This window comes from Palaemon carinicauda, chromosome 40, assembly GCF_036898095.1.
Source record: "Palaemon carinicauda isolate YSFRI2023 chromosome 40, ASM3689809v2, whole genome shotgun sequence".
Lineage (NCBI taxonomy): Eukaryota > Metazoa > Arthropoda > Malacostraca > Decapoda > Palaemonidae > Palaemon > Palaemon carinicauda.
Genome location: NC_090764.1, coordinates 26,219,893 through 26,245,532, shown reverse-complemented (window position 1 = coordinate 26,245,532; position 25,640 = coordinate 26,219,893). Strand labels below are relative to the sequence as shown.

Genomic DNA, 25,640 nt, shown 5'->3' with positions numbered 1-25,640 from the left:
TCGTTATGGCCTCATCAGCGAAGAAACGGCAGTATGATGAAAGCTACATTCAGTATGGATTCACTGCTATCAACAAAAGTGGGATTGAATTTCCACAGTGTGTATTATGCCACAAAGTTTTGTCACTGGAGTGCATGAAGCCTAGCTTTCTCAAACGCCATCTAAACAGCTGTCATCCAAGTTTTATAAGCAAGAATGCTGCTTTCTTCAAGCAAAAGGAAGAGGGATTGAAGCGAGCACGCTTCGATCGTTCGGGACATTTCAGACAACAAAATGAAGCTGGTTTGCGTGCATCCTACATGGTATCACTGAGAATTGCACAAGAAAAGAAACCTCACAACATTGCAGAAAAGTTGATAGTTCCTTGCTGCAAAGATATTATAATACGTTGTGTTATTGGTTGTGATGCTGAGCAGAAGGTCACATCAGTACCTCTCTCAAATGATACTGTTCATCGACGAATAGTAGATATGTCTGAGGATGTCAAACAACAAGTAATTGCTGAATTAAAGGAAGCCTCTTTAGGAAAATTTGCAATTCAGCTTGACGAGTCGACTGACGTGGCTGCTTGTGCACAACTCCTAGTGTTTGTGCGATACGTCACTGGTCAAGATTTCAAGGAAGAGTTATTGTTCTGTCATACCTTGAATACGACTACTAGAGGTGAAGACATTTTCAATGAAGTCTCATTGTTTTTTGAGAAAGAAGGACTGTCTTGGAATAATGTATGTGCATGCACAACTGACGGAGCACCAGCAATGCTTGGTCGTCGATCAGGATTTCGAGGAAGAGTGAATCAGGTGAATCCTGAAACCAAGCATCTTCATTGCATGCTTCATAGATATACCCTGGCATCCAAAACTCTCCACCTGATTTAAAATTAGTCCTGGATGATGTTGTGCACATGGTAAATGCCATCAAGTCAAGCGCCCTAAATACAAGACTGTTTTCCCTTCTGTGCCAAGAGTTTGGAAGTGATGAAGAAGTGTTGCTCCTTCACACTGAGGTTCGCTGGCTGTCGAGGGGGAATGTGGTATCAAGAGTAGAATCACTAAAGGAGGAGCTCACTGAATTCTTCAAATGTGACAACAAGGCAAAGTCACTTGAGTTCACCAAGAAATTGTCAGACAGCCAGTGGCTTCAGAAGCTGGCCTACCTGAGTGAAATATTCTTACGCCTCAACTCATTTAACTTATCCCTCCAAGGCCGTTTTGCCACAGTGAGTGATTTCATGGACAAACTTAGGTCACTGACCATGAAGCTGGAACTTTGGGAAGGGAAGGTCAAAGATGGAAATCTTAGCATGTTTGAACACCTTGGTGAGGCACTTGATAAAAGTCAAAACACTGGAAAACAAGATGTGATGCAACTTGTGCAATCATATCTAGCTTCTCTGCGGATGGAGCTGCAGTCTTACTTCCCCGAATTGAGTGAATTGGAATCAAAATTGATTAGAAACCCTTTCATTGTGAATGTGCACCTTCTCCCAGATAACATGCAAGAGGAGTTCTTAGAGTTGGTGAACGACTCTGTTGCAAAAGATGCATTTGAAACACTTTCCCTAACCAAGTTTTGGGCTAAAATGAGTGAGATTTACCCTGTTGTATCTAAAGTAGTTCTGAACTCTTTGTTGATGTTCCCTAGTACTTATCTGTGTGAGCAAGGATTTTCAACGCTGTTGAACATGAAAACCAAACATCGATCACGGCTTAATGTGGAACATGACCTACGATTGTGCCTGTCTAATACTGCTCCTCGAATTGAGAAACTTGTTTGTAACAGACAGGCACAGCCTTCACACTGAAGTTCAGTAATGGTTGATAAAGGAAATATTGTTTCATTTCTGCATGTGTAGTATCACTGTAAAATACTTGGAATATTCATGTTTCATCTCAATAAAGTAATAAAAATTTGAATAATTTCATAATATCCTATGTTGTACCATTGTACATTGAGTTAGTTACTAAATTACCATTTTGTTCGATGTCAGATTACCGGGGGGTACTGGTAAATGGTCTTATATCTCAGTGGGTACTTGACGGGAAAAAGGTTGAGAACCCCTGGGGCCCTACACATACAACGAATAGTCTAGCCTATTTTTTCTACATTCTCCTCTGTCCTCATACACCTGACAACACTTGAGATTATCAAACAATTCTTCTTCTCTGCATTGTAATTGTAATTGTTCAGTGGCTACTTTCCTCTTGGTAAGGGTAGACGAGACACTATATGGTAACTCTTCTATGAGAGGTATATTCCAAAATCAAACCATTGTTCTCTAGTCTTGGATAGTGCCATAGCCTCTATATCATGGTCTTCCACTGTCTTGGATTAGCGTTCTCTTGCTTCTGGGTGCACTCGAGACCACTATTCTATCTTATTTCTCTTCCTCCTGTTTTTTTTTTGTTTTTTTTTTTTGAGTTTTTATAGATTATACAGTATATGAAAGATGCAATTTAATGCTGTTAATGTTCTTAAAATATTTTACTATGATTATATATTGATTCTCTTATAGTTTACTTATTTCCTTGTTTCCTTTCCTTACTGGGGTATTTTTCCCTGTTGGAGCCTTTGGGCTCATAGCATCCTGCTTTCTCAACTAGGGTTTGGGCTTAGATTAAAATAATAATAATAATAATAATAATAATAATAATAATGGATCACCTGAAGATAAGCGACCCCAAATAGTTCTCCTGAAGATAAAGGACCCAACTACACTCACCTGAAGAAGAGAGACCCTGATTTTCTTCACCTGAATATAAGCGACCCTAGCTTATTGACGTCTCCAGGTGATCTATTTTGTCTTATAATACTATAAAAAAAAGGAAAAAAATATATATTCATTAAAACTACTTTATCAAATATTTTTTAAAACGAACAAATTTATATAAACAATCCATTTTCAATTAAAAGCGTATTATCTTGCAATTTCAGTACAAAAATAATTCGATGGCCTGTGTGTTTACTTTTTCTATGATTGGAAGTATAGTTGCAGCAACACCTGTTTCAACGATCACCATTATATCGAACACTTAATGCTAGTGTCGACCATTCCAAATACCCATATTGGCCGATTTGGTGCACGTCCTCTGTGATATTTGCTTTTGCGTGCAAAGCAAGACTCGTCAATTTGCGCAATTAAGCCATTACCACCAAGTCTAACCGGATTTGCCTCAAAATACTTCATGCAGATTTCTCTAAAAAGAAAACTGTAAATATCAATCATATTTTTTTTTCTGAAATGTTCAGAAAATTATCCTGAATCCACTTACGCAGTGGAAGTTTAGATTTAGCAAAGAATGGGTCCTTACAAATAGAAACTTTGCTTTTAAATTTAGTATACTCTTTAAATTGGAGTTTCTACACATGATTATCTTGTATAGAAGACAGTTTAGTCTCTTAGCCATTAAAGAAAAATCTATTTGCAACCATATAAGTTTGTTGACACTTTTATTGGTTAGTCTTACTCATGTCGTTACCCTAATAATAATTAACTTATAAACTAGTTAGTTAGCTTGTTAGTCCCATTCTTAAATTTGAATTCCTCACCTGAAGAAAAGACCCCATTTTTCCACCTGAAGATAAGCGACCCCAGCGAGTGTTGGGGTCCCCAATCTTCAGGTGATCCATAATAATAATAATAATAATAATAATAATAATAATAATAATAATAAGGAGTAGATGTAGATGGTTTGGGCTCTTCGCACTCGCCAAGAGATTAGTTCACCAAACTTTTAACTAGGCTCCACAAGTTACTAGAAGAGTTAAAAGACCAGACGTATATATATATATATATATATATATATATATATATATATATATATATATATATATATATATATATATATATATATATATATATATAATCTTGAGATAGATAGAGAGAAAACTTGTATTCAAAGAAGGAGTATTTTGAATGGGAAGGAATGGCTTGCTTGAATAGTCACATATAAAAGTATTGAAATTCCTTATAGTTACACAAGAAGAAAACAGTAAAGATAAAAAATAATTAAGAGAGAAAGTAGTCAGGAGGTGAAAATTCTCTGAATATACATTTGCTGTAACATCTGGGGAGAAAAAGCTTTCAATGAGGAACATACTGTAGGCCCTACAGTAGATTGTACAGAATAATTTAAGACAATCAGACTATTATTTCACACGAGGAAACTTGGTTTGTTTGACTTTACCTTCATATGAAAGTCATCAAGATTGGGGATAGCCACTTCATACGAAATTCATGACTCAAGGACAGTTTGAAATTTAGGATCCTGATGGTCGAGACGTAAGGGAGCTATTATGGGCAATTATGATTATCAGTTACAGGACTTAGTTCATCTTTATCTTTGAGGTTCATCTTATGTTAATGAAATTTGAAAATGCCTTATGCATCAGTCCCCGAGCTTAAAGGACTAATTTTCAGAGATAGGCATATCATGAGGAAAATGAGACGAGCTATCGGGCTATATATACAGTAGATGAGCCATGTAAACGCTAGCTTCAACTTTGTGAAATATTACTTTAGATTTTACCTATTTCCGTAGTCAAATCATGGTCATTGTATTTACTAGCTTCATAATACCATTTTGAACATTGTAAGAAGATACAACACAAAACCCTATGATAATCAACGAGTCTCGAAGTAGAAAGAATCTCCATTGATAAATAGAGTTACATAATGTTAAACTTCCAGATTTCGCTCCATTTGCCTATAGCAATGGACACTGAGCAATAGTAATATTATTCTGAATAATGCTGATTTATACATGAAAACACGACGAATAAGATATTAAATGGAAAATTCTAATTCTAGCGCTTTGATACAACGAACGAATATTTAGATAATTTACATGAATTACGTGGAGTGATTGTTGAACCAGCTCTAGTTTATGGAAGGTAATATTTAACAGTAGAGTTTTTTTTTAAGGTTTTGATAAATACATTTAAAGAGATTGGTTTTGAAATCTAGCATGAAAAGTTATTATTCTAATTGTTATCAAAAATCATTTATAGGTTGAAAAATGGAGGATGCAAACATGTTAAAACGATAACTCTTCCTTTTGACTTTCAAACTATATTACCACACACGCCGAGTTCATGCAACCGTAAAAACGTTTTAATTGATTAACCTCGAAGCTCCGAATTTGTCTGACGCGTTGACGAGGAAACTTTTGCTCGTGCCATCTGCTCCTCTATCAACTTGGGAAACAAGTTACATATGCAATGCGTCACAACTCTTGGCTCTTAATTAAGAGAAGATTAGCGATTCCCCCTTGATGTTAAGTCGAAAGTACCAAGTTTTTTCTCCTCCAAAGTATGTTCAAAGTTCATGACAGAATCTGAGAAATTAACGATATTGCTTAAATTTTTGTTAGGTGGATTAGGACAAGTATCCGACTTCAATTACTTGGTTTTCACGTCTTGCATTGTTATTACGTCAGAATTGAGGGTTTTTATGATTTTATTTGATTTACAGAACTGTGGCCATATGGCCCCACTGGGGTTATGGAGGCAAGAGTCGTTTTTCTTTACTCATCTGATGTGTGTGATTATACATCAAATTTTGGAACTGGGTCTTCATGGTATTCTAAATCCAATTTCATATAAGTTCCCTTTTTCTTTGATCATGTACCTCGAATGTTTTGTTAAATACCCCTGCTAGTTTAATAATAGTATTGATAGTAATAGTAATGATATGTAAAATTATTATTATTATTATTATTGTTATTATTATTATTATTATTGATGGTGATATTAACATTAATGAGGCTTTCTGTGCCATATCAATTATATTAACATAAATTTTCCGCGATCAAGGGGATACCTTCACGAGCTCGGTCTTCTGGGCATATTGCCTATTTATCCCCTTTCCATCTCTCTTTCTTTCCCCAGTTTTATTGCAGGATATGAAACGTAGCAGTCAGTTCCCTGGAACTAGCAAAAGGGGTTGACTAATCTTGCTGTGCAACTTCTTTATTCTTTGTTCAATATAAATCCAATGTTTGGAAAATGAACGTTCTTGTGGTGCCCCTATTGAAGGGAAGAAATTGGTATCTAATTAGATGTTATGTAAAAAAAAAAATAGATAAATTAAAGAAAAAATCGTGTTAATGATACCAATAATTTCAGATGATAGTAATAGGGGAACCTTTGTTAAAATTGATGTTAACACCACTGTAATAATTTTTTGCATATTTACTGTAAATAAAAACAATGTTTGCATACTTGTTCCTCTCTGTTGTTTGTTTGTAAGGGTAAGCTTACGATGAAAATTAAGCACTCTGTCAGATTGAGATACCATAATCAAACTAGACTTAATTAAAACATAATAATTACATTGAATTAAATTCATTCTAGTTTTTCTATTGCCAAGTTTCCCAGTGAGTTTATATAGCTTTTTTATTTCGTTCCATAATCAAATATTAAAGTTTAACTTAAAAAAAAAAAAACTATTTTCTTAAGTACCGAGGATTTGCAACGTCAAATAAAAGAATAATATGAGCAGATAATAATTATGTTAATATTATTTTTAATACTGAATAATAATGACAATAATATTATTGGTAGTAATATAAAGAAATAACAGATATAACGCGTTTCCAATACAAAAATATTTATTAAATTCCATCTTCATGATTCGTCCACCCCAAAATGTCATCGTTGTTGGAATATCACAGTATAGTCTTCTTTAACTTTTTGGATTTTCTTTTTACAGTTCTGAGTTACTGAAGATCGACTGATGGGTGGGACATCTGTGTACATTATGCAAGAAGGTCATCGCAGCAGCGCCTTGAAATTACATCTCTTAACTTTCTGAGTGAAGTCCACGAGGTGCTGTCGTTTCTTGGGTGATCTTTGCTAAAGAATGGTGAATAGATGAAACCTTTCACGTTGTTCTTTGTCAATTCATCCTGAATATCATCGCACGAGACTTGTGGTGATTAAAGGTAGGATTTGAAGCCTCCCCCCCCCCTCTCTCTCTCTCTCTCTCTCTCTCTCTCACACACACACACACACACACAGAACAAAGGCCTCAGACACGCCAATTCGTGTCTGGGGTTTGGTAATTTTTCATCACAACGCTGTCCATTGTGGGTTTAGTGATGGTGGAAGATTTTTGTCTAATCGTCAATAGCAAGCCAACCTACTATGGGTGACCCTGCTTATTACAGCTTTGCTGATTATGACGATGCACAGGCTCTTTCACCACGTTAAATTATTTTCCTTGAACCTTTTTTTTCACATCTCAAAAGACTTGATATATATATATATATATATATATATATATATATATATATATATGTGTATATATATATATATATATATATATATATATATATATATATATATAGAGAGAGAGAGAGAGAGAGAGAGAGAGAGAGAGAGAGAGAGAGAGAGAGAGAGAGAGAGAGATATATATATATATATATATATATATATATAATATATATATATATATATATATATATATATAGAGAGAGAGAGAGAGAGAGAGAGAGAGAGAGAGAGAGAGAGAGAGAGAGAGAGAGAGAGAGAGAGAGATGAATTGCCGTGTCTGAGGCCTTTGTTCTGCAGTGGACTAGCAACAACTGCATTTGCTGTTGTTATATATATATATATATATATATATATATATATATATATATATATATATATATATATATATATATATATATATATATATATATACTTATTTGTTATGTGCGTGTGAGTGTTTTACAATACCTCACGTATTGTAAAGAATTCCTAACTTCCTCAATTGTGTCATAAGAAGTTGTCTGGCACATGTCCATGTGTAAAGCAATGCGCTGCGTATTCTTTGCATTTTTTCTTAAAATTGGTAGCAACTATTGGACACAATAGTAATTTTCTTAATTTTCGCAGGATTGAAAATTACCTGGGGTTACCTTAGTCCCAGGGAAGCCTTGGCAGTCTTGCCATTATTGTTAGTGTTTCACCGTTTACCAAACCATTAAACTATAATGGAGGTATTGGAATTTTTTTTATATCTTAAGTCTCGTGCCAGATCTATATAGAATTACAGTAACATTCATATCATTCAATTCAGTGTATATATGATAGTTAAAAGCAATGTAGCCTACAAGTTGCATATAATGAGAGAATTACTGGATGAAAAGATCTATAGACAAATAATATTTTTTTACTAATTTTGCTGTTACTTTTTGGTGAATAAATTGAGTGGAGAACAACTTTTATTCTCCAAATCATTCAAATATACCGAGACTTGTGGGTTGGGGGCGGGGCGTAGCCTACATTGCCAGCTAATGGACGGCAAACACTGGAAATACTGCCATGATTATGCCTAAGCATATCCTTAATAAATATGTATTCTTTTCACATTTTCTACGATTACTTTTGCTGAGTAATTGATTTATTGGAACATCGCTAAGCATTTATAGCCAAATTTACTTTAGCGATTATTTTGGGTGCTATTTCAACAAGGACAATAAAGTTACAGTCTGCTATTTCAAAAGCATGTACCGATTTATTTTGTTTGCTATTTCAATAAGGACAGTAAAGTCTTTGCTATTTCAATAACATAGGTTTTTTACGCTCTGTTAGCGACACCACAGGCTGCTCGGTCGCCAAATTCAAGAAAGCACTTGACACCTTCCTGCAGACGCTGCCAGATGAGCCTCCTGTGGCAGGCTACACAGCGTGCTGTAGGGCAGCCACAAACTCTGTGCCGCAGGCCCAGTGTTGCCATTTTAGCGGTTTTCCTGCTAGATCTGGATCTTTCTGCTTCAATCAAGTGGGAAGAAATTGAGTTTAGCGGCTAGCGGGAAATTTTAGTTTAGTTTGAAAAACTTTGGCGGTTTTCTAGATTTTTTCCAATTACATGTTTTCATTAATTATTCCAATCCAATTTACAAAAGTCAAATTTCTGTAGAATTCTCGAAACTTGAGGTTTGTATTTCCAAGTACCAGTTGCTGCAAAGTTACCTACTAACATACCATACAGGTATCACTCATGATTCCTACTGAAGTTTATTTCATTCCTGCTAACCAACGTTGACCGATTTTTAGTGTAATCGCACCAACGTAAACCAGTCTTTGTAGGTTAAGGTTGACTATCGCGGCTACTATAGGCTACAGGTATTTTGAATCTAAATTCAAAATGCCTAAGACTCAATATACACAGAAATTTCGAAGTGAGTGGATTCAAGATGAAGATTTGAAACATTGGTTAACTGAAAAAAAAGAAGGGAAGTGGTGAAAGTGTGCCTGATTGTAAATTTTGTCAGTGTGTTCTTGTGTCTTAAGATATGTGACTTGAAAGCTCACAAAAAAAAAAGAAAAAAAATAACAGTGCATATGCCGTTTCATCCAGTGCAAGACAGTTTACAATACCATTTCAGCCTTTAAGAAAATCAAGTGAAGTTCAGATTGCAGAAGGACGTATGACATTGTTTATAGCAGAGCATAATTCTGTGTCAACTTGCGATCACTTGATCGATTTATGCAAGGGATGCTTCACTGACAGCAAAATGCCATCAATTACATCGATTAAGAGATCGAAGAATAGTACTATCTTAAAGAAGGTTTTGTATTCTCATTCAAATACAGAGGTTGGAGGAATTTTTAGCTAGATGAATCTTGTGAAAAATAAGATAAGAAATAGAATGCAAACGAAAATGATGAATGCAATTCTAGGGATCTATTCGGGGCTAAAAAGACATGCAAAAACCTGCTTTAATTATGAAGTACCACCAGATGTTTTAATTACGATTTTAACGAAACAGACATACATTACTTCCATTTAGGGAACATTGCAAGCACCTGTAGTGGTTCATGAAGAGGCTGAGGGGCAGGAGGAGCCATAGTTAATAACAAAGGTAAACATTGAATTTATCTGTCTGTCCATAAGGTATCGAGTTGCATATAAAATTTATTCTCATCTTTTTTAACATCAAAAGACAATATTCATGTGCATTATATATGAGTGATTTTATAGATAGATATAGGTGTAGATACAGATGTATGAACTATAAGTAATTTTACACACACACACACACACACACACGGTACATACAGCTTAGTGTAGATTTTTTTAAGCTCTGTAGAATATCCCATATATCTAGCGAGTCAAAGCCCAAATCTAGCGGTTTTTAGGGTTCTGTCTAGCGGGAACTGAAAATTTTTGATGGCAACACTGGCCGCAGCCAGACCAGTTCACCCTCATGAAGGATATCTCACGGACTGGTGTCAGCCGTCAGCGGTGCACCACCACCACAGCTGTGAGGAAGACCCTCTAAATTCGACCAATTATACCAAGTAAGTACTAGGAAATTTTGAGGTGGCATCGCTGAGTCTGGCAAACAGTCTGTCAATAGTCAACGTTAAAGGTGACAATAGAGAAGTCTGGAAGATTTAGAAAGGTGATTGATAATTTGACTTACAGTAACCTAATACCTATATCATTTAGTTATGTGGACTATGAATGTGTTCTGTAGTACGTAGCAAACAGTGAAAATACACGGGGTGTATGTATGATAGCGCCACCTGTATGTCTTCTTATGGCTAATTTAGAATACGAGTGTAAGGCGGGTAGCAGGGAGCCGTTACCCCCCCCCCCCCCCCCTCATAGGTTAGTAAGTAAGGAAACGGCTTCTAGGTTAGGTTAGGGAGGAAAGTACAAGTTTGATGTCCATTTTTAATGCTTGAGGAACTGGCCGCTGATATACAAACGCTCCAAATACACATTCAGGAGCATTACTGCCAGGTACACTTCGTACTCCGTGTAATTGTTATTGTCGCTCAGGGCTAGAAATGCCATCCTTAGAACATTTTATGATTTTTTTTCTCTGTTCTATAAGCGAAGCATATTTAATCCATCACATCAACCAGACCTCGGAGGCATCAATCTAGCTGTCATTCCTGAACCGCGTTTTACCTTCCTCCAGAAGTTCCAGCTCACTTGTGCTGATGAACACCAAGGGTGGTGGGCTATAACATCACATGTACAGTATGTCGTGTAAGAAGGATGGTTCAATAATAGAATGGTGCAATATTAATGAAGACATTGAAACTACCATAATTAAATAGCTCAGTAAAATTATAATTACGGACGGAACAATATTTTGAACAGAAGGAATTGTTTAATTGGGTAAATTTACAGTTTCACCCATTATGTGGAAACTGGAATGAAAATATATTTGTTGCATCAGAAATAGTGTAGTTTCAACGAATTTAACGTTTATTTTGACTGCAAACCATCCGATTTAGAGATTTACTATGGAGTTAAAACAACAAGTTTTTCCAGAAAAATCAGTTTTTGTAACCATGTTTTTATTGTTTTTGTTGCATATGTTGTAATGCAGAAATACCCTACTTTATCCCAACAATTATGGGGGACCCCAGGTGGGAACCGGGGTTTTGGGTGGGGGAGGGGGCGTCCAATGATATTTGCACTAATTAATGTTCCACCACCCCTCCCTCTATACCCCTACCTAGCCCTACCAGGGGGGGGGGGGCCTCCGCCCCCCCCTGCGACCCCCCCTTAAGGCCACAGTGATTTTCAGGGCACTCCCGAACCTAATAAACCCACCTAACCTAGCCTAGGGGCCCTGTACCCCTACGGGGGGGGGGGGGGGGGGGGGGGGCCTCCGCCCCCCCCCCCTGCGACCCCCCCCCTTTACCCCGGGCTAAAGTTAAATATATATTTTGTTAAGTCACTTCTTACCTTAAATGGAACCTGACGATGATGATGTGGAAGGCTGTGGTTGACCCTCTTCTGAATCATCAATAGCTACTGGAACCCGTTGTGCCTCAGATTGTGGAGGGTACAGTTTGCTGGCCGTGATAAAAAAATGATGGAGCAGCTCCTCCTCAGGGTATTTGTGTATAAAAATAAAACGTGACAAATACTGCCTGAATTATTCACAACGGTTACCAGGCCGTTGTATCCATTCCTTCAGCTCCCGCCAAAGACGTTCAATGTTTTGGGTATGGGTGTCGGGGTTTGAAGGATCCACAAAATTTTCTGAATGGTTTACAGTACGGTGATCGTATCCAAGAGACTGCAGAGAATTATAAGCCCGCCACTTATCACTAACAACAATGCTGCCCCGTTTAATGTACTTCTCAATTAAAGGGATGAGGGTAGCTGCATCACGCTTCCGTGGTAATGGGTCAATTAAAGGCACAATAAATGTTTTTTTGGACTGCCTCTCAATACCCCCCAACACCCATATGTCACTCAGAGGCCTTCCACGGTCATACTTCCGTTTTCCAAAATGAGATTCGTCAATCTCAACGATTACACCTTCACCACCAATAGCCTCTTGGTTATCAAAACTAAATTCAGTCACTTTTGAACAAAATCTTCTCCAGTCTACACTAGTAGAAGGAGATATACTGAGGCCCTTAATTACAAAATGGTGGTCCCAACACTTATGCAACCAGTGATTGACAAATAAAATTATTTTCAATATTAAACTTAGCCGGTGATTATATAAGCTGCAGCTCTGCTGCCCGACAGAAAAACTCTACGTTCAAAATACGCCAGCGATCGCTATGCAGGTAGGGGGTGTACATCAACAGCGCCATCTGTCGAGCAGGTACTCAGTACTCAATGTAAACACAGAACCAATTTTCTCTCTGTCGTGCCACCGGCAAGACCTACTAAATTCGCTATTGCTTACTGGATTGGTTTTCACATATTTTGGTGAAGTACACATTTCTAGTTTTGAGCTTTCGCTATGCAGGTGTTTTATCTTCATCTCAAAACTTGAACTCGTTTTGGATAGATTTAATTATGGTGACAAGGAGAGTATGGACTCTCTTTCACTTTTAAATGGCCGACCCTTCCCTTAGACGGAAGTGTGTTTAGGTTTTTAGTAATTTTGCTTAACACGTTATAGATCTATATATTTTATATCTCTCCGCCTTTATTAGGCCTCTTCGATTAACTTTCCATTATTATAAACATATAAAAATAAATTTTTATGTTTTGTTTATATGCGACCTTTCCTGATAGTAGGCGGTCCTAACTTGGAACCGAAGTTAATCAACGTTGAGCCCGTTATATCGTATTTAGCCTTTTAAGTAAATTTAATGTTTTATGAAAGAATTTCTTTGATAGTCTTCGTACTGTTTTCAAAGATGAACTTACGTTTAGTTTTTTAGACTACGCAGTTGTTGACGTTCAGGACGTTCAACATGCACTCTATCGTTACGATAGAGAGAGAGTGTATCACGGTTTCACTTTGCAATAAGAGTAAATCGATTCTGACGTTTTGTTCATTCTTTCTTAGCTTAAATGTTTTAAATTCTAAATTAAAGGAACTTTTTATTTGGAAAACCTTTCAGTTTTTTCCTTTAGTCAAATAACATGTTTTTTTGACGATATATAATTGGGCTCTTCTCTTAGGTGCGAAATCAAGAGAGAAAGAGAGAGAGAGATAGAGACGGAGGGAGAGAGAGGAGAGAAAACGTTCCGTTCAAGCGGGTAACGTTGTTCTCGTGTTACTCTCGTCCCTAGTCTCTGTACGGGGAGGAAGGTAAAACGTTTCTAGGGTTTTATTCTTGTCCCCAGGCTATGTGCGGTGAGAGATTGAAAACGTAGTTTATTTGAACTAGTGTTTAGTCTCTTTCCCAGCCACTGAATTTTTTATCTTTATATGTTTTCTGTTTTTTGCTAGTATTAATGAGCTGCATTATACGACTGATTTCGCAATTACTACCTTTTAATGAAGGGTAGAATTGCGTGTTTCAGGTAGAAATCAGTAAAAGTTTCGATTTCAGTGAAATAAGTGCAAAACAGAAAATCGATAAAGTGATATGCGCAAAGTGTTACAGTGTTGCGTCCGAGGGTTCGTCTGTTCGTGCCTGTCGTTCACCTAGTCCGGGACCTCTTGCAAGCTCCCAAGCCCAGGGGAGAAGTAATGTCGAACGACTTATGGGTTCGAGAGGCCTTGATCAACGAACAGACGTTTTTCCCTCCGTGGTTTCGGGCGTATCTACCCAAGATCGCCCCACCCACACAAAGACGAGAGAGCCCATTTATTTCTCGTCTGCGGAAGAGGTTTCTCGTAAGAAACCATGGACCAAGGTCTCGCGGCTTATTAAGAGCAAGTCGGTCCCTTCCGCGCAAGTCCAACGGCCCAGTTGTAGCCACTGGGTCAGTTCGGACTCGCTGCAGTCTTCCGACGACTGCTCACCTCCTAAGAGAGGCAAAGCGGTACCGCATCAGGCAGTCACACCGTCTGTTGCCGCACCTGCTCTTGTAGACCCTAAGTGGTCTTTGCTACAGACCATGCAGTCTCAGTTAACGTCATTGATGCAGGACTTTCGTGCGGAGAAGGTTGACACCAACCTCTAGCCTACAACCAACCACGGTTGTGCGTCCTGTGGACGCTGAGGCGACCTTCTGCCGCACTCCAGCTGAAAGAGTCCCGCCACCCATGCGTTCCAGTGTACCCTGCCAGCCGCATGTTGACGTTCAGCGACGCACGGAACCTTCCGTTGACGTTCGCGAGGTACAACAACAGTCTAAGTTGTTTTGTTTTGACGCGGTGCGTCAACCTCCGCATTCTAGAGTTGTTTTGACTGCTCAGTCTAGACAGTCAAAGCAGTCTCGAGTGGACACTGTACGTCCTCACGCACCTGTTGTGGTTGACAGTTCAGTTGTTGACAGTTCACAGACTGTCAAGCAGTTACATGACGTTGCCTTCTGGTCTGCTACTAATGCTCCAGTGAGAGACTCACTGAGGTAACCTAGCTTTTATCGGACAAGGTTCCTGTAGATGAGGAAGTTGCTGTTCGCCCTCCTACTGATATTCCCTTGAGGACTCTGTCAGATGGAGAGGAGCCTTAAGCTGCTTAGCCTCCTATGGACTTTAATTAAATCATGATGATTTTTTTTTTTTTTTTTTTTTTAAGGATCTTCGTCCGGATCTTGTAACTGCTGCTCCTCGTTCGCCTAAACGTCAGAACTTACACTAGGCCTAGCTACTTCGAAGCCGTTGTTTTTAAGCTAGTGCTCTCTCGCTCTCCTAGAGAGCGTTACGTTGGCTAGGCGACTGGTTTTTGCACCAGGAGGAGTTTTTAGGGATACAGCCTTTGATTTCCCTTCTTTTAAACTGGCTTATAGAGCGAGAGTCTGATATGACACGAGAGAAGTTCTCGGCTTGGGAGTTCATGCCTCTGCCCAGATAGACTTCTCAATTCTGGTAGACTCGCCCTGGCGCCTAGCCAGGAGACGCTCCAAGTTGTTTACAGGTCAACTTCTCAGCTTTTGTCAAGCCTTTGAAGTTTTGCTGTACTATTATGTCACACTTAACAAGGCTTTCAGGGATGGTAAACGGTTCCGCCTCAGTCGCTAACCCCGTCTGTTGCCACACCTGCTCCCGTAGACCCTAAATGGGCTTTGCTGCAAGCCATGCAGTCCAAGCTTGCGTCCTTGATAGAGGACTTAAATGCGGAGAAGAACCTTCTGGCCAACAACCTTCCAACCGGTCGGTTGTGCGCCCTGTTGACGCTGAGGTAACCTACTCGCGTCTGCCAGTTGAGGTGGTTCCTCCTTCTGGCCAACAACCTTCCAACCGGTCGGTTGTGCGCCCTGTTGACGCTGAGGTAACCTACTCGCGTCTGCCAGTTGAGGTGGTTCCTCCACCGATGCGACCCAGTGTGGGTTGCCAGTCGCACGTTGACATTAAGCGACGCTCGGAGGTGGTTGTTGACGTTCAGGACGTTCAACAACCAGCAGAGGTGACTTGTTGTGACGCAGTGCGTCAACCTCAGCAACCCGGTAGGGTGTTGACTGCACAACCCAGACGGTCTAGACAGTTTCGGGTTGACGCTGTACTTCCTCGCGCACCCATGGTTGTTGACAGTTCACAGACTGTGCAGCAGTTCCATGATATTGCGTCCGGCTCCGTCACGCATCCACCAGTGCGACCGGATTCAGCGAGTCAGACGTTGCCCACTCCGTTGCCGTTTCCTCATCAGTTTCGGATGAGGAACCCTCTGATGAGGACGTTGCTGAACAAGACGATCAGCCCCCAGCCCTGCTATCCATTCAGAAGATGCTGAAGAAGGAACGCTGCTCAGTCAGGCTGTGGATGAGTCTGGTAGGGACACTGTCATCCGTGGATCAATTTGTGTCACTAGGAAGACTACACCTCCGTCCTCTTCTATACCATCTAGCTTTTCACTGGAAAAAGGACAAGACGCTAGAAGCGGTCTCGATCCCGGTTTCCGGAAAGATAAAGTCTTGTCTGACTTGGTGAAAGGACTATATCAACCTTAGAGAGGGTCTTCCCCTGACTGTTCAGACTCCCAACCACGTTCTCTTCTCGGACGCATCGGACGTAGGCTGGGGTGCGACATTAGACGGTCGGGAATGCTCGGGATTATGGAACTCGAGTCAAAGGACAATGCATTTCAACTGCAAGGAGCTACTGGCAGTACGTCTGACCTGGAAAAGCTTCAGGTCTCTCCTTCAAGGCAAAGTAGTGGAGGTGAACTCGGACAACACCACGGCTTTGGCGTACATCTCCAAGCAAGGAGGGACCTACTCTCTGACGTTGTACGAGATCGCAAGGGACCTCCTCACCTGGTCAAAAGGTCTAGACATATCACTAGTAACGAGGTTCATCCAAGGCAACTTGAATGTCATGGCAGATTGTCTCAGTCGGAAGGGACAAATAATTCCAACAGAATGGACCCTCCACAAGGATGTATGCAAGAGACTTTGGGCCACCTGGGGCCAGCCAACCATAGATCTCTTCGCAACCTCGATGACCAAGAGGCTCCCAATATTTTGCTCACCAATCCCGGACCCAGCAGCAGTTCATATAGATGCCTTTCTACTAGATTGGTCACACCTAGATCTATATGCATTCCCTCCGTTCAAGATTGTCAACAAGGTACTGCAGAAGTTCGCCTCTCACGAAGGGACAAGGTTGACGCTAGTTGCTTCCCTCTGGCCCGCGAAAGAATGGTTCACCGAGGTACTTCGATGGCTAGTAGACGTTCCCAGAACACTTCCCCTAAGGGTGGACCTTCTACGTCAGCCACGCATAAAGAAGGTACACCAAGGCCTCCACGCTCTTCGTCTGACTGCCTTCAGACTATCGGAAGACTCTCGAGAGCTAGAGGCTTTTCGAAGGAGGCAGCCAGAGCGATTGCTAGAGCAAGGAGAACATCCACCCTTAGAGTCTACCAATCGAAGTGGGAAATCTTCCGAAACTGGTGCAAGTCAGTATCCGTATCCTCGACCAGTACCTCTGTAACTCAAATAGCTGACTTCCTCTTATATCTGAGGAAAGAACGATCTCTTTCAGCTCCCACTATCAAGGGTTACAGAAGCATGTTGGCATCAGTCTTCCGTCACAGAGGCTTAGATCTTTCCAACAATAAAGATCTACAGGACCTCCTTAAGTCTTTTGAGACCACGAAGGAGCGTCGTTTGGTTACACCTGGTTGGAATTTAGACGTGGTACTAAGATTCCTTATGTCAGACAGGTTCGAACCGCTACAATCAGCCTCCCTGAAAGATCTCACCTTAAAGACTCTTTTCCTGGTATGCTTAGCCACAGCTAAAAGAGTCAGTGAGATTCATGCCTTCAGCAAGAACATCGGATTCTCATCCGAAACGGCTACATGTTCTACAACTTGGCTTTCTAGCCAAAAACGAGCTGCCTTCTCGGCCTTGGCCAATATTGTTCGATATTCCAAACTTATCGTATGGTTGGAAATGAACTAGAAAGAGTCTTATGTCCTGTAAGAGCTCTTAAGTTCTATGTAAAACGAACTAAACCTTTACGAGGCCCGTCTGAAGCTTTATGGTGTTCAGTTAAGAAACCATCTTTGCCTATGTCAAAGAATGCTTTATCCTATTTTATCAGACTGTTAATACGAGAAGCTCATTCCCATCTGAATGAGGAAGACCAAGCTTTGCTGAAGGTAAGGACACACGAAGTTAGAGCTGTCGCAACTTCCGTGGCCTTTAAACAAAATAGATCTCTGCAAAGTATAATCGACGCAACCTATTGGAAAAGCAAGTCAGTGTTCGCGTCTTTTTATCTTAAGAATGTCCAGTCTCTTTACGAGAACTGCTACACTCTGGGACCATTCGTAGCAACGAGTGCAGTAGTGGGTGAGGGCTCAACCACTACAATTCCCTAATTCCATAACCTTTTTAATCTTTCTCTTGAAATGTTTTATTATTGTTTTTGGGTTGTCCGGAAGGCTAAGAAGCCTTTCGCATCCTACTTGATTTGGCGGGTGGTCAAAGTCATTTCTTGAGAAGCGCCTAGATTAGAGGTTTTGCTGAGGTCCTGTTGTATGGGTTGCAACCCTTGATACTTCAGATCCTAGGGGTCGCTCAGCATCCTAAGAGGATCGCGAGGCTCCGTAAGGAAGACGTACTTAAAAAGGCAGAGTAATTGTTCAAGTCGACTTCCTTACCAGGTACTTATTTATTTTATGTTTGTTATTTTGAATAACTGCTAAAATGAAATACAAAATACTTAGCTCATAATAATGTAAACAAGTAATGCTGGTCTCTACCCACTCCCCTGGGTGTGAATCAGCTTATATAATCACCGGCTAAGTTTAATATTGAAAAATGTTATTTTTATTAATAAAATAAATTTTTGAATATACTTACCCGGTGATTATATATTAAAGGACCCTCCCTTCCTCCCCAATAGAGACCCAGTGGACCGAGGAGAAAATTGGTTCTGTGTTTACATTGAGTACTGAGTACCTGCTTGACAGATGGCGCTGTTGATGTACACCCCCTACCTGCATAGCGATCGCTGGCGTATTTTGAACGTAGAGTTTTTCTGTCGGGCAGCAGAGCTGCAGCTTATATAATCACCGGGTAAGTATATTCAAAAATTTATTTTATTAATAAAAATAACATATTTCCACGGGGGAAGGTGGGACCCGTGAAGAAAAGTTCCCTTATAGTCACTAACACTATAATTGCACAAACGCCTTTTCTTCGTTTTAGGTATTTTCACTGATTTTGTACAATACCACACATGTCTATCTTCACGGAAAAGTAAAGGCGAATCACATTTAGCACACGAAACACTTGTAGGTAACACTAAATGCTCTCGAAGAAACCGATTCACAATGTCTGGGGTACCATTATAATTACCATGAAATCGGCCGATCACTTCAAAATAAGAATAACGACATATATCGCACACCTGCACCGGAGGATCCATGACAGTTAAGTAACGAGAAAACTTAACCGGCAGGTTTCCAACCCAAAAACAAACGACAATCAGGAGTTTTTCCCATAATGAAATAGGAAAAAAACAAAATACTATCGGTTACAATGTTATATTGCACGAAAAACAGATCCTTGAAACAAGAATAAGAGACAAAATGAATCTTCCAATAATAACCCTTGAAAAGATCCCAGTAGTATTTTGATTGGAGGAGCGACATTAGTGGGAGGAGCAAATGCGCATTCAAGCAAATATTGTCACATTACGCAATGGGGAGGAGCCAAGTAGGATGAAAACAGATATACAAATTAACAAGAGGTACCTTGCGTGCCCATGGAAAGATATACACTAAACTTAGAAAAAGTCAAGACCTTCAATACCTGAAATTGTTTTTTCTCCGTAAGTATGCATTAGCGACAATAATGTATTGAGAGGAAGTATTTGGTTATCACGTGCTGTACTAGGGAAACATTATTATAATACATTTCCCATAATGGATGAAACTGTAATAATACCTTTAATTGTAGTAAATAATGTGCTTCCACTAAAGGTAAATGTCTAGGAGAAGGCCGCACCCGTTTTTCAAGTATTAACGACGAAAAACGGCAAAAAACAACCAGATTATTGTTGCACAGTGCACAGAAACATGAGGAAATTAATAAAAAAGAAACTAAGACTTAACTCTTACACACAAAATGTAAGCATAAACCTACTACTACAATTATGGGGGACCCCAGTGGTTAGCGGGGTTTTTGGGTGGGGGGAGGATGAGAAAAGTGATTTTTCGGGGCACTGACGAACCTAATACAACCAACTAACCTACCCTGGGGGGCCTGTACCCCTACCTAGGCCTACCGGGGGGGGGGCTTCGCCCCCCTGCGACCCCCCCTTAAGGCCACAGTGATTTTCAGGGCACCACCGAACCTAATACACCCACCTAACCTAGCCTAATAGCCCTGTACCCCTACCGGGGGGGGGGGGGGGGGGGCTCCGCCCCCCCTGCGACCCCCCCCCCCCCCCCCCTTAAGGACACTACCTAACACATCCATCAAACCAAATCCAAAGTGATGGTACTGCTGTATACATCGTTATACTATCACCATTATAATATACTGTACAGTGAACCCTCGTTTATCGCGGTAGATAGGTTCCAGACGCGGCCGCGATAGGTGAAAATCCGCGAAGTAGTGACACCATATTTACCTCTTTATTCAACATGTATATTCAGACTTTTAAAACCTTCCCTTGTACGTAGTACTGTTAACAAACTACCCTTTAATGTACAGAACACTTAATGCATGTACTACAGTACCCTAAACTAAAACAGGCACAAATATTAAAGGCAATTTTATATCATGCGTTTCCTAAACACGCTAAAAAGCACGATAAAAAATGGCAACCAATGTTTTGTTTACATTTATCTCTATCATAATGAAGAAACAAACTGGAGGTAGAGCTTTGCTTATTACCCAGACATATTTCCCATACTTTTCCCTTAGAACTACATTACATCTTCCTACTTTAGATATATATATATATATATATATATATATATATATATATATATATATATGTGTGTGTGTGTATATATATATATTTATATGTATACACATATACATACCTACATATATACATACATACATATATACATAAATACATGCATATATATATATATATATATATATATATATATATATATATATATATATATATATATTACTGTATATATATGGGTTATGGAAAAAATCCGCGAAGTGGTGAATCCGCGATGGTCGAACCGCGAAGTAGCGAGGGTTCACTGTACTCCATAAATTAATGAAGCTTACCTTAACCTGTTGGTTGATAAAGATGTGCTGCTGCTTTGAGGAAAACGTGAAGCCGTTGCGAAGGTTCCCTGACATGCAGGACAATTTTTATTTTGTAAAATTAAATTGTGTCTCTGGCACAAATCCACTAGTTTTTCAATATAACCCTGAATAAGTAAGAGCAAATTCATTGTAACTTAGGAAACAGTCAGGACAAGATGATGGAATTTCAACTTCTTGTGCAATATCAGATGATGTGCTTGCTAAGGCCTCGATGTCTAGGAACGAAATAAAATGGCTGGGTAAGAAAATGTATTGTCGCACTGTGATGGGTAAGAAAATGTCTTGTCGCACTGTGATTGGCCAAACGTGAAGACGTCATTGGGAAAGAAAATGTATTGTCGCACTGGGATTGTCTGCGGATTATAGTGGTTACAGGGCTCATTTGAGCAAAAATAAGACACAGTCAACAATAACAACAGACTTAGAAAAATCTGGGAGGAAGACAAGAGTAGCGTGAGTTTGATCGTCGATATTTCGACTATTATTGATTTTCACTAAATTATCTCACTGGTATACCATTATATACATACATTCCTACATATTCTAGTAAAAATAAATTGAATATCAGTGATATCTTCATGCGGCCCTCTCCTAGACATTAACCCCACTAAATTTTTGCTTCATTTCAACAGCTAATAAACCGAGAACCCGTTAGACCATCTAAGAACGGGGATATTTTTTTTAGAAATCCAATGATTTTTGCTTCACCGTACGCTTGCTCGTTAAAAAAGAAAAACTTTAAGCTCCTTCTTAGCTAGGGGTACATGCTGAGCTGCACATGCTAACCCCATTTATTATTACTTAGATAATTAAGTTTTTATTTGCATTGTAAATGAGTGTCATTTTCGAAGGAAAGAAACTTTTTTTTTCTACAGGAAACACCTGTCTTTTAGTAGAGAAGTTTTTTTCTGCCCGGAACTATAATAAAACTGAATAGATCTTTGGAAATACACAATTTTGAGTATAGTACCATACACTACTGGTGGGAACCTCTATTAACAAAGTTGCAGATTTGAATCAAAATACCCGTTGTGTTCCTTTTGTCATCATAGCACTTATTTTAAGAACCTCCTTCCACCTGGTGGTGCAGAAAAACACTGATAGGGATTTTATTATAGATAACGACGGATAATGCTTTCCTACTAAAAATCATGTGTATTCTATAGGAAAAAACATCTGTTTTTTTTCGAAACACACTTATTTTCACTGCAAACAAAAATTAAATTATCTAAGAAATAATAGTAAATGGGGTTAGCGTGCGCAGCTCAGTGTTTACTGCTTGCCAGTACATAGGAGCTATTGGTTTTTCTCTTTCTGCGAGTGCACAGCGGTTCGCTCACACACGGCGTAACAAAAACTATTAGATTTAAAAAAAAAACATAAAAACAATGTTCTTAGACGACCTAACGAGTTTTCGGTTTACTTGCTATTGAAATGAAGGTCAAATTCAGTGTAAGCACATATTTACTACAGGAAAATCTATTTTTTCTGTTCAAAATGTTGTTCCGTCCATAACAATTTCATCCTGATGTGTGGTGCTGCTTCCATAAGTTACTTGTAAAAGAGAGTAAAGGGCCTAACTTGTTATATTTTGAACCTCTCTGTTATTTATTACCTTAACCAGTGAAATTGGAAGGTGGTTATGTTTTACCCCCTGTTTGTGTGTTTTTTTTTGTTTGTGAACAGTATTCTGGCCACAATTTTAATCGTAGAGTATTGAAACTTGCAGGGATTAACTGTTATGTAAAAAGATGGAAATGATGAAATTTTGGAAGGTTAAAAGTGAAGGTCATGGTCAAGCAAAATGTCCAATTTAGGTAATCGGCCATAAGTTTGGACATCGTTGTCACAGATACTTCAAACTTGGTTCATATTTGAGTGTATGAAAATCCATGCCAATTCATACATGCTGTGGTTGAAGGTCAAGGTCACTTAAAAAGGCAAATTCTAGTCATCACCCATATGGCCACAATTTTAATCGTAAAGTAATGAAACTTGCAGGGATTTTAAACTTATGCAAAGAACTATTAAGGTCAAGGTCGAGTCTAAGGTCATGGTCAAGAAAAGGTCCAATTCTGGTCATCAACCATACAGCCACAATTTTAATCGTAAAGTAATGAAACTTGCTGTATTTTAAACTTGTGTAAAGAGCTGGAAATGATTAATTGATTTTGGGAAAGGCACACTGGTTTCGAGAAATAAGCTGCTGTGGCAGAGATCTGCACTCAGTGCTTTTCTAGTTTTCAATAATATAATATGTAATGTAATCATAGTTTTCAGTAATATAATATGTAATGTAATCATAGTTTTCAATAATATAATATGTAATGTAATCATAGTTTTCAATATTTAACTTAGCCGGTGATTATATAGCTGCAACTCTGTTGCCCGACAGACAACTCTACGGTAAAAACTCGCCAGCGATCGCTACACAGGGTGCGGGTGTGCCCAACAGCGCCATCTGTCGTCCAGATACCCAGTACTCAATGTAAACAAAGACTCAATTTTCTCTCTGTCGAGCTATCGACAAGACGTACTTACTCGCTGTTGCTAAACTGGCGTTTTTTCACAACTAATTGGTGAAGTACTTTATTCTAGTTTTGAGCTTTCGCTATGCAGGTGTTTTATCTTCATCTTAAATCTTGAACTCGTTTTGGATAGATTTAATTATGGTGACAAAGAGAGTATGGACTTTCTTTCACTTTTAAATGGCCGACCCTTCCCTTAGACGGAAGTGTGTTTAGGCTTTTAGTAATTATATCACGTTATAGATTTTCCTCTATATATTTTATATCTCTCCGCCTTTATTAGGCCTCTTCGATTAACTTTCCATTTATTATAAACATATAAAAATAATTTTAATGTTTTGTTTATATAGACCTTTCCTGAGAGTAGGCGGTCCTAACTTGGAAACCGAAGTTAATCAACGTTGAGCCCTTTATATCGTAATTAGCTTTTAAAGAGCTAAGGATTTAAAACTTTTTAAATGTAATATTTTATGAAAGAATTTCTTTGATAACTGTTTTCAAAGATGAACTAACGTTTAGTTTATTTATGCTACGCAGTTGTTGACGTTCAGGACGTTCAACATGCGCTCTATCGTTACGATAGAGAGAGAGTGTATCACGGTTTCACTTTGCAGTAAGAGTAAATCGATTCTGACGTTTTGTTCATTCTTTCTTAGCTTAAATGTTTTAAATTCTATTTTAAAGGAACTTTTTATTTGAAAAACCTTTCAGTTTTTTCCTTTAGTCAAATAACATGTTTTTTTGACGAAATATAATTGGGCTCTTCTCTTAGGTGCGAAATCAAGAGAGAGAGAGATAGAGACGGAGGGAGAGAGAGGAGAGAAAACGTTCCGTTCAAGCGGGTAACGTTGTTCTCGAGTTACTCTCGTCCCTAGTCGCTGTACGGGGAGGAAGGATAAAACGTTTTAGTTTTTTATTCTCGTCCCCAGGCTATGTGCGGTGAGAGATTGAAAACGTAGTTATATGAACTAGTGTTTAGTCTCTTTCCCAGCCACTGATTTTTTTATCTTAAAATATGTTTTCTGTTTTTTGGTGGTATTAATGAGCTTGCATTATACGACTGATTTCGCAATTACTACCTTTTAATGAAGGGTAGAATTGCGTGTTTCAGGTAGAAATCAGTAAAAGTTTCGATTTCAGTGAAATAAGTGCAAAACAGAAAATCGAAGTGAAAAAGTGATATGCGCAAAGTGTTACAGTGTTGCGTCCGAGGGTTCGTCTGTTCGTGCCTGTCGTTCACCTAGTCCGGGACCTCTTACATGCTCCCAAGCCCAGGGGAGAAGTAATGTCAAACGACTTATGGGTTCGAGAGGCCTTGACCAACGAACAGACGTTTTCCCTCTATGGTATCGGGTGTATCTTACCAAGATCTCCCCTACCATAAGACGAGAGAGACGTTGTTTCTCCTCGTCATCCGAAGGCTTTTCGCATAAGAAACCTGTCACAAGGTTTCGAAGCCCTTAAGCGAAAGTCAGTCCTTTCAGGACAGGTCCAGCGTCCAGGTTACAACCATTAGGACAGCTCTGACCCTATGCAGTCATCGGATAACTGCTCGCCGCCTAACAAAAGCGTAACACAGACTCCGAGAGTCTTTTTTTGTAGGCAAAGTGTTGCGGTCACAGACGTTACCCTCGTCTCTTACCACAACCATTTCCGTTGATCCTTAATGGGTTGTATGGCAAGACATGCAGTATATGCTTGCCTCCCTTATGGAAGACTATTCTGCCGATTAGTCCCTTGAGTCTAGCCGTTTATCTCATCGATATCCTGGCTTTCAGCCAACCTAACGTTCCTTTGTGCTTACTGTTGACGTTGGCGTAGCTTAGTCACGTCAGTCAGGTTGTTTAGAACCACACTCGATGCGGTCTCGTGTGGTTTTTCAGCTGCATTTGGACGTTAGGCCACTTGCTGATGCTCCTGTTGACGTTCAAGACGTTCACTAACAATCGGAGTTGACTTGTTTTGACGCTGTGCGTCAACCTCCGCATTCTAGAGTTGTTTTGACTGCTCAGTCTAGGCAGTCAAAGCAGTCTCGA

The 25,640-nt window shown here is 39.3% G+C and overlaps 2 protein-coding genes and 1 long non-coding RNA gene across 3 annotated transcripts in view; all 3 read left to right on the top strand.

Moving 5' to 3' along the window:
• Positions 1-299: 299 nt before the first annotated feature.
• LOC137631873 (protein FAM200C-like) lies at positions 300-878 on the top strand. Its single transcript, XM_068363879.1, has one exon. It carries the CDS (start codon positions 300-302, stop codon positions 876-878), a length of 579 nt encoding a protein of 192 aa, XP_068219980.1.
• A 26-nt stretch (positions 879-904) lies between these two features.
• On the top strand, positions 905-1,804 carry LOC137631872 (zinc finger BED domain-containing protein 5-like). Its single transcript, XM_068363878.1, has one exon. The coding sequence runs from the start codon at positions 905-907 to the stop codon at positions 1,802-1,804; it is 900 nt and encodes a 299-aa protein (XP_068219979.1).
• An 8,440-nt stretch (positions 1,805-10,244) lies between these two features.
• Positions 10,245-25,640, top strand: part of LOC137632004 (uncharacterized) — a 64,778-nt gene continuing 49,382 nt past the window's right edge. Inside the window, exon 1 of the long non-coding RNA XR_011041991.1 lies at positions 10,245-10,293. This is a non-coding gene — a long non-coding RNA (uncharacterized lncRNA). The remainder of the gene's footprint in view (positions 10,294-25,640) is intronic.